Raw genomic sequence first — 10,406 nt, forward strand, 5'->3', positions numbered from 1 at the left:
TTATGAGAATTGGATTCTGTCCCAGTTCTACTACTACCTAGTTATATGAACTTAGCTAGGGTGTAGGGTAGAGTGAAGCAAGTCACTCTACCTAAGGCTACTTCTGTATCTAAGCCGAGAAGCTTCCCTCTATAACTAAAACTCTGTTACACATAACAATTTGACTACAATTTGAAACACAAATACTACAAAAGTTAATCGCACTTTCTCTCTGTAATAATCCTAAATGAAAGAATGATACTGAAATTTCCTCCAAGAGAATTATGGTATGAAATTTCAGTATCAATCTTTCATTTACTTTGATTCTTTCACTCCTTGGCAACTATTCTCTGAATTTGAAAAATTTACCTGTACAACATATCTGTAGACTACTTATTTCCCTATCAGGAATGCCTCATCTTCCAACTAGACTATAGAACTATATATTTTTTTGTCCCCCATACTGTTCATTATTTTACTTACTAAATCAAATAACCACTAAAACACCTAAAATCATCATACCCTAAATCCTGTAGAGATACATATATAGTTATCAATAAGTTGTATCTAATAACAATTTTTAACATAGCACAACACCGAAATTTACTGCCAGTGATTTCAAGGTAACACAGTTATCATACAAATACCTGCATATTCATATAGTAACCAACATCTATATTCAGTATTTTTGGTTTAAAATTAAGATAATGGTGGCCAAAAAGCAACATCTATTGTGGAGAAATTTGACTCATGTAATGAAAGACAACTTAGCTTGCCGGGCCTGAAGGAAGAACTCGTAAGTATTTGCCCTATCTCCCACCCTGTCCCTCCCCAGTAGTATTCTATTATCTGGTATTACATGTAAATAAGTAATACACATGGTATACCATTACTTTGGCGCCCTGAGGAAAGCTCAACTTGCTGTATCCATGCCCTTTTATAGTCCCCCTCCCATACTTAATGCATACTGGGTTATGTGACCAGCACTCGCCATTGGAATATTAGCAAGCATGAGGAGCACAGAGGCTTGATAAATACCGGCACACTAGGGCTTGGAAAGGTCTTTCATGGAACTGCCATAGCTGCCATGTTATGAAGAAGGCCAAGCTGGCCGGGCGCAGTGGCTCATGCCTGTAATCACAGCACTTTGGGAGGCTGAGATGGCAAATCACGAGGTCAGGAGTTCGAGATCAGTCTGGCCAACATGGTGAAACCCCATCTCTACAAAAACTACAAAAATTAGCTGGGCATGGTGGCACACACCTGTAATGCTAGCTATTTGGGAGGCTGACACAGGAGAAACGCTTGAACCCGGAAGGCAGAGGTTGCAGTGAGCCGAGATCCTACCACTGCACTCCAGCCTGGGCGACAGGGCAAGACTCCATCTCGGGGGGGAAAAAAAAAAAAAAAAAAAAAAAAAAGAAGGGAGGCCAACGTTCTTCAAGTGCAGAGGCAACACGGGGAGGAAGCAAGAGGGAAATGCCCAGCTATCTACCAACTGCTCCAGCCATCCCAGCTAAGGCACTAGATTTATGAGTTAAGAAGCCACCGTGGACATTATAGCCAACAGATCACATGTGGAGAAGTCTCCATAAAGCCATACGCAAATTTTAGAATCAAGAGCAGATACACAATTGTTTTAGCCACTATGTTTTGGAGTGCTTAATTATGCAGCAACAGATAAACAAAACAATACAAATAAACCAATTAGAACTGTTCCTGTTTGGTAGTAAGCAATAACAACAAAAAATGTCAGTGGTAACCATTGTTACAGTTAATAATCACTATAAAAAAATCTTCCCACAAAAGGTACTTTTTTGAGTATTTAAGTGTTCTTAAAGGGACTCTGTTCATTTCACCAATGGCCAGTAAAGACAGAGAAGTAAAGTAACCAGAAAGTCTACTCTTCATTTTTCCTTTTCCCTTCCTAATTTATGGTTGTCCTTTTCAGCTTTGCCAATAATGTTTGCCTGTTTTCCCCACAGTGGCTAATCAATGATCCATACCGATTCTAGCATTCAACTGTGCTCTGTACCTCAGTAACTACAGACATCACTGTCAACTTACGTCCAGACCACAGGTAACTAAGAGTTTTGTTGACGACATTCTTCACTAATTTAGGGGTGAAAAGTTTAAACTCATCCAATTCATAATTGTGTCTTTTGATAGAATCATTAAGCAAAGAGCTTCAGAACCAATAACCTCTTGCTCAGAAAATAAATTAAGTAGCAGGAAAAACATACCTGTTATTTTTCCTGAAAGAATTTACTGATCCTGGTAACATAAATTTCTTTTTCTTTTAACCCTCGTGACCTTTGCCCATACTTCACTCATGATATTTATCTTAACCTAGCCTGAATCACAGTAATTGGTTTACTTAATTTCCTACCAGATCTAATACTACCTTTTCTCCCATTGAGAAAAGCGGCATTTTACTCTTGTAACACTTGAAGCACCTACTATATTTCTCTACTACTTATACAAATACAGTAAAAAATATGAGTTCTGGTCATCAATAACTGTCCATAACTAATCTTAGCAAGTCTCACCCCCATTTTTATTAAGAAACAATGACTCATCCATATGTATAATGCAATCAGTGACAAAATTAACGAATGCTACATGTTCTAACATTAACCTTCACCAATTACTTGACTTAATAAGAATGATTTTATTTTTGTAGAGACAGTAAAATAATTTTTTTAAAAAAGAAAGGTACTATTTACATTCCTTATTTTCTTTTCCTTAAAGTTTCAGGCTTGAGAAGTTTGAATATTAGGTTCAGGGTAAGATCCAGGCCAGATGCCAGGCAAATACTGCAACAGCAAAGGCAAAGCAGACCTGGTGGAGACTGCAAATGGAGACCTCAGTACCCACCTAAAAGGGTCAACTGCTACTCAGCTCTGGCAATCTGGTCTCAAGCAGGGATGGCCACCAGGTACAGCCAAGTCCTGTGGGTTTTCTAGAGATGCTAGAAGTTGAGACTTCTTAAATATGAAATCTTCCTATTGGCCACGAGGTGACTCGTGCCTGTAATCCCAGGACTTTGGGAGGCCAACGCAGGCGGATCACCTGAGGTTAGGAGTTCGAGACCAGCCTGTCCAAAAGAGTGAAACCCCGTCTCTACTAAAAATACAAAAATTAGCTGGGCATCGTGGTGTGTACCTGTAACCGCAGCTACTCGGGAGGCTGAGGCAGGAGAATCCCCTGAATCCGGGAGGCAGAGGTTGCAGTGAGCCAAGATCATGCCACTGCACACCAGCCTGGGCAACAGAGCAAGACTCCATCTCAAAAAAAAAAAAAAACCTCCCTCTATCCTTAAATGGTGACAATTATCAAATATTCCAAATACCCTAAAAGCAAGCAGTATACATCTGTGGGTTGAATTCTCACCAATGGCCACTTGCTATTGCAGACTCACAGTTAAAAATCTCTACATATAATTGATGGTGCACTACACAAACAATATTCCTTTACCACCACCGCCCCTCATCCCACAGAAGCAAAAAATGAGAACCATGAAAAGAAACTCCAAAAAATTATGGAGTACTAGTGACAAACTGCTTTAATTTAAACATTTTCTCTCTCTTGAAAAAGAAATTTATTAACAGTTTTAGATATAGAAAGTTTTATAGTAGAAAAATAGTAAGAATTTTTTTACTTTTAAAGTTTCTCAAAACTTTCAAAAGACAAAATATTCAAATAAATAATACAAATTACATAAACATTTCCAGCCTCAACCAAACTAATGAAAATGCTCAGTAATAAAAATGAGACTAATAATTCGTCACGTACACAGACAAACAAGGTACAAAATACTAATTAATAGTGTTATTTGCACTGTTCTATCTACATACTGTCATTTGACTCTTTTGTGATCAACAGCACAAAACTACCTGGGAACAAAGCTGAACTAACACCCTGACCATGGAACACTCGAGTAACAAGCCACTCGTGGACTCAATCCTGTGACCTAAACCTCCTTAATATCATGCTATCCATAACTAAGGTGACCAGTTACTCACAGTCAGTATTTAGTCCAATATTTCTTCAATACTTTTACAAAAGATAAATATTACTTGAAAATGTCTTTAAGGCTTTTCCTTCCACTTAAAAATATGAACGTCTACATTCAGGAATAGGAATTTATAGAGAACACTTGAATTTCACCTCTAAAATTGCTTAACCTACTACTAGAAGCCCTTATAAAGTTAAAATAAAATTCTTAACATAATTAATCATGGTAGGCTTGATTTGGAGTTCAAAACATTCTCTAAAATAGTCATGTAATAAGGGAGACCCTCTAACCAAAAGAATCAGCAGACAATTTAGCGACAGTAAAATTTTACGGTTATGGGCACAGAGGACTATGTATTTACCTTAGTTACCTACGTCCAAGTACTGTGCTGAATACATCTAGATATTCATTAAATCTTAAAAAAAAAAAAAAAAATCCTATGAGGAAGGTACCATTCCTATCCCCATTTCACGGATGGGGAAACTGACCTTTCCAAGAATACCCAACTAGTAAGTGGCAGAGTCAGGATTCCAACCCAAATCTTGTCTAACTTCAGAATCTGCACGCTTAACCACTACACTGTATTGCCTCCAGTGACTCTGGGTTGATATCTAAGATGAAATAAGAAGGAAATTTGTACTTCTCAGTGGCAAATTTTAAAAACATACTAGAAATGAATGGTATTTTTTAGAACATGAACAAGTTTCACATACACGGTCATACAATTTTTATTTCCAAATACATGTAATAATGATGAAAATCTCACACAATGAATTTCTCACAATTTTTCATAACTACTCAATCATCGTGTTTTTTTGTTTTTTTTTTTTTTTAGACAGAGTTTCACTCTTGTTGCCCAGGCTAGAATGCAATGGTGGATCTCGGCTCACTGCAACCGCCACCTCCCTGGTTCAAGCAATTCTGCCTCAGTCTCCCGAGTAGCTGGGATTACAGGCGCCCACCACCATGCCCGGCGAATTTTTGTATTTTTAGCAGAGACGGGATTTCACCATGTTGGCCAGGCTGGTCTTGAACTCTGACCTCAGGTGATCCACTCGCCTTGGCCTCCCAAATTGCTGGGATTACAGGCGTGAGTCACCACACCCAGCCCAATCGTGTTTATTATTAAAAATTTAATGGGAACACCCTGTATTTTCCCCTCAATTTTGCTGTGAACCTAAAACTACTCTAAAAAACAGTCTATTGGGCCAGGCGTGGTGGGTCACACCTGTAATCCCAGCACTTCGGAAGGCAGGCGGATCACCTGAGGTCAGAGTTTGACACCAGCCTGGCCAACATGGCAAAACCCCGTCTCCACTAAAAATGTAAAACTTAGCCAGGTCTGGTGGCGGGCACCTGTAATCCTAGGTACTCAGGAGGCAGAGGCTGGAGAATCACTTGAACCTGAAGGCGGGGAGGGGTGGGGCGGAGGCTGCAGTGAGTCGAGATCAGGCCACTTCACTCCAGCCTGGCCGAAAGAGCAAAACTCCATCTCAAAAAAAAAAAAAAAAAAAGAAGTCTATTAAAAAAAGTTTTCAACTACAATATCCTAAATATACCTAATTTAGTTATAAACTAGCATAAGACTAGATTCTTTCAGTATGAAAAGTTGCATTCTGTTTTTCATAACCACTGTACCAAGCATGCTGTTAGCATTTAATAAAAATTGAACTTTTTCTTTCAAAACCAGTGGTGTAATACCGTGTGTGTGTGTGTGTGTGTTTTGTTTGAGACGGAGTTACACTCTCATTGCCCAGGCTGGAGTGCAATGGCGTGGTCTCGGCTCACTGCAACCTCCGCCTCCAGGGTTCAAGCGATTCTCCTGCCTCAGTCTCCTGAGAAGCTGGGATTACAGGCACCTGCCACCACACCAGACTAATTTTGTATTTTTAGTAGAGAGAAGGTTTCTCCATCTTGGTCAGGCTGGTCTCAAACTCCCGACTTCGGGTGATCCACCTGCCTAGGCCTCCCGAAGTGCTGGGATTACAGGCGTGAGCCACCGCGACCGGCAAAATTGGAATTTTTAACACTCCCTGAACACTCCCAGGGACTCTGCATTACAATGACATGAAATAAATTGTCGTGTAAAATTTGAACAAAACTCTGACGCAAGACTTGAACCCTTTATTGAGGAATATAAAAGGTGGAACACTACATCCCTATAACATGGCTGGCATAAATATGACTAACTTTACTTTTCCACTTTAAGTATCAAAAGATGTAGCCTTAAGTCAAAAATAGATTAGGGTAACAGAATCTTTTCCTAGTTTCAGTCCTTTCTAAATGCTCCAAAGAAGCTTATCCAAAAAAAAAAAGGCCGGGCACAGTGGCTCACACCTGTAATCCCGGCAGTTCGGGAGGCTGAGGCCAGCCGACCACCTGAGGTCAGGAGTTAGATACCAGTTTGGCCATACGGCGAAACTTCGTCTCTATGAAAAATACAAAAATTAGCCAGGCATGGTGGCATGCACCTGTAATCCCAGCTACTAGGGAGGCTGAGGCAGGAGAATCTCTTGAACCCGGGAGACAGAGGTTGCAGTGAGCCAAGACCATGTCACTACACTGCAGCCTGGGCAACAGAGCTAGACTCCATCTCTTGGGGGCAATGGAGAGAGGAAAAAAAAAAAACCTCTGAATTGTCCAGAATGACTGTCAACATATGAACCAAATCTTTCTTTCCTGATATTCACCAAGGATGTTAAAATTCTAAGGGTCAATTAAGAGTTACACGAGAAACCTATAACAAGTTTTGCCTAATACCACTTCCCATCGCAACATTTTCATCAAGGTCCACCTTTATGAATAAACACCTAAGTTCAATTAAGACAAGTGAGGCGGTATTAACTTACATTAAAAAAAAAGTCATTGTCCTGTATATTCTACTTAATTTTCAAATAGAATACTATACTGGCCACCAACAAAAAATGTTTAAGGGAAGCTCTGTTAATTTTGTTTTGTCTCACTGTTGTACTTCCAATGTCTCGACTATAAAAGCTAAGTGGGAAGCCTAGGGAAGAAGATACATTGTTGGAATACAGGCTCTTAATCACACCTATAATTCACAGTATTCCTTTCCTCTCTCTCTGACCCAAGTTCTCATTAAGTGACCCACAGACTCTTCTAAACATCACTATGCTTTCTCTAATCAGAAGCTGGGATGTGCACTGAAATAAATACATTCTAACCAATACATTTTTCAAATTATTAATACAATACTCGTTTAAATATTTGTATTCAAAATTTCTCACTAATCATCTAGCTTTATCAAGTAACACACACAGGTTAATATACACTATGACTGCCTTGGTAGCCGCAGTTTGACTAAATCCTGGGACACCACCTCAACTTGGAAGGGACAGAACCATATCCGATTCTCATCAGATACACATTTTCTCATACTTTCCATCTTAAAAACTTTACACCTTCCCAGAAGAGCAATAAATGTAGGAAGACGCCAGGTAGTGTGCCTGTAAGGAAGATAAGTGATCAAATTAAATTCCTACGCAAGAAACCTGAAACTTCAAAAACTTTTCCTAAACAAATCACAGATGAAAAAGACAAAGTATGGTTTACCCCATTTCCACTTCTTTTCTGGAGCCAGCTGCCCAAATTCCTGAACAGCAGTCTTAACTTACTGGTTAGTTGGAGGAGCGGTCAATGGTATGGCCACCTCTTCCTCCTCGTATTCTGGTCCATCCAGAGAGTCACCTTCGTCCACTGTCCCCAGGCCCGCCCCCAAAGGGGGCAGGTAAGGGGGAGGGGGCAGAGGGGGAAAACCGCCGCCTGGCCCGAGAGTCTCAGCAGGCAACGAAGTGGGCAGCTTGGTGAGAGCCATGTCTCCACTAGGTCCAGCGACAGCAGCACCGGCCACGCCAGCAGCAGCACCAGCCACGCCAGCAGCAGTACCTCCCCCTGTCAGTCCGGCTCCCCCCAATGCCCCTGTCATAGACCCGGCTCCTAGGAACCCTGACCCCAAAGCGGCTCCGCCACCCAGAGTTCCAGCCACTCCGGTCTCCACCAGCCCAGGATAGGGGGCGGCTGCCACAGGCAGGGCCGCGGGTATCTTCACCCGACACACTGCGGGATAGGCACTGGAGCCCGCTGCCGCGCCGCCTCCTCCAGCTCCGGCTGTTACCGGGCCGCCCTCCTCACTGCCGGCCTCGGCCGCCATCATGTTGAAGCCCGCTCTACTCTGCCCTACCCTGCCCGCCCGGGAGCCCCGGGGGCCACCAGGCCCGGGCTCCGAGCCGCCCCACCCAGACGCGTCTCCCCTTCAGCTCCCCAGGCGGAGGAAACAACAACAAAAGGAGAGAGCCCGCCGCCGCGCCCCCTCCTAGGGCCACAGCCCAGGCTCCGGAGCTGCTTGGGTTACGGGAAGCGAAGTGGGCAAAAAACCCAACGCCTGCACAAACGCCACCCAAACCTCACGGCACACACCCACACTCACGCACACAAACACATGTACAGAAGCGAAAACTTCCTGGCTGCACTAAAGAGGAAAGGAAGCACAGGGAAAGAGGCTTAGGTGGCTATCGCTCCTTCAGCAGCCACCACCGCTTCTTCACCACCCCAGTTCCGGCCACCCACACCGCAGCCACCGCCGGTGCCGCTGCTGAGGCTGGGGCCACTGCAGCCGCTTCATCCTCCACCAGGCAGATGAGAGGGGTGGGGACAAGAGAAAGGGGGGCGGGGTAACAAGGAAATCGACTGAACTGCTCACTACCTGGAGCTCTCAGTGACTGAAACCGTAGAGAGAGAAAGGAAGGCGGGGCAGGGGAGGAGGGACGGAGGGAAGGAAGGGCGGAGGAGGGAGAGGGCAGCTTGTGCGCAAGCGCGTTCCCGGAGCGGGGAGCGGCGGGCGGGGGGCCGGGCCTGCAGGAAAAGGAAGAGTCCAGAGGGAAGGAAGCGGCGGGGACGCGCGGTGCGTGGTCGCGCTTGCTGTCCTACTCCGGTTCCTAGCGTGCGGCGGCGCGGCCAACTGGCGTGGCCGGCGGCGCGCGCCTGTCTCCCGGGGCTTTGTTTGATGGGCGGGAGAAGAGGGAAGGGTACCTGAGCACGCGGGTGCTCGGCGCTGTGAAAGCCGGAGAGACGAGAGGGGGACCGGGAGGCGGCGGAGAGGAAGAAGGGGGAAAGGGAAAGGAAAATGCCTAGAAACTAGTTCCGTACTTCCTGACCGGTGGAAGAAACAGCCTTAGCCAGCAGCGCAGAGACCATGCAGGAGTCAGGTAGCTTTGAAGATCGGGGCAGTACTAAATGTTGTCTTTTTCGTTGCATGCTATAAATCACCATGACTATCTCACACACACACAGATAAAATAGATTCTGAAACTCCGAAACGAAATAAAGGGCACCATATGAGAAGGGTGGGGAATTTTGGTAGAAATAGTGGTTATGAAGTAAGATTTCTACTAGTATTTGCATAGGTTTTTCTTTATCAACTGTCTCATATACTTACCTATGCTATTATAAGTCTGTTGGATACTGATGAAGAGGAGGGGGTGCCACAGAAAACACTAATCAATGCACTTTTGTCCTCTGTGTGCAAAAGACTTCAGGGTGTGATCCGCAATGCAAGCACCTTCAACAAGTCAAATGTCAAGAATGTCCCAGAATGCCAGTTACAATTATATATCGTTTCTAAAGTAGCAATAAACTGAAAACTCATTTTTAATACAATTAAGGAGAAGAGTGTTATTTTGTCTTCTACACTAAAATGTATACAAACTTACATGCATTCATGTACAGGGAGCTTCCCATGGTTTGAAATTAACGGTATTGTTATTTTAAATTCTCCCAGTAGTAATCCCACGTTGAATACCATTGGATATTGATCTTTGAGATCAGTATTTTCTCTGCTAAGGATGATCAAGCCAACACTCCGGATGGCAAGTGGTTGTGATAGAAACCAAGGAACAAGAGAAAAGACCACTAAAAGAGGTGGCAAGATACAGGCAATGCATTTTCTTTGTAAATTTGCGTAGGCCTATTTACCTAGTCGATGACAACGATCCAACTTGATTAGGAGTAGTCCTGGGGCCTCCATTATGCTTATGTCTTAGGCAATGTGCTACTTGGGAGAAGGAAGATGAACCAGTCACAGGAGCTAGAGTTCTCGAGTGAATTAAGGCCAGCAACATCCTAGGAATTCAGTAATGCCACCTCAGACCTTCTGAATCAGAAACTGTGCAGCAATCCATTTTAACAAGCCATCCAAGTGATTGTTTGCCCACTTAAGTTTGAGAACCACTATATTAATGTATAGTATACTAATCAAGAAGGAGGTATGCAATACCTAAAAAAGGTTCTGAAAGATATAATAGATGTCATTCATTAGGTGGGAGGTAAAATAGGTGAGTTTTGAGTTGCTAAGCTCTGTGCTGTTCTAGAAATGAGAATGAAGTAGTTCCAT

General features: G+C 43.3%; 1 protein-coding gene across 2 annotated transcripts in view; it reads right to left on the minus strand.

Moving 5' to 3' along the window:
* RASA1 (RAS p21 protein activator 1) overlaps nucleotides 1–8,762 on the minus strand; it is a 121,524-nt gene extending 112,762 nt beyond the window's left edge. Inside the window, exon 1 of one of the 2 annotated variants that reach the window (XM_050795162.1) lies at nucleotides 8,721–8,762. Coding sequence is in view for 1 of the 2 variants with exons in the window: in XM_050795159.1 (XP_050651116.1) it covers nucleotides 7,633–8,171 (539 nt within the window). In the remaining variant the exon portion in view is untranslated. Of the gene's footprint in view, nucleotides 1–7,632 lie in introns of both variants that reach the window. The other variant, XM_050795159.1, reaches the window with a different exon arrangement.
* Nucleotides 8,763–10,406: the final 1,644 nt, after the last annotated feature.

This window comes from Macaca thibetana, chromosome 6 (assembly GCF_024542745.1).
Source record: "Macaca thibetana thibetana isolate TM-01 chromosome 6, ASM2454274v1, whole genome shotgun sequence".
Taxonomy (NCBI): domain Eukaryota; kingdom Metazoa; phylum Chordata; class Mammalia; order Primates; family Cercopithecidae; genus Macaca; species Macaca thibetana.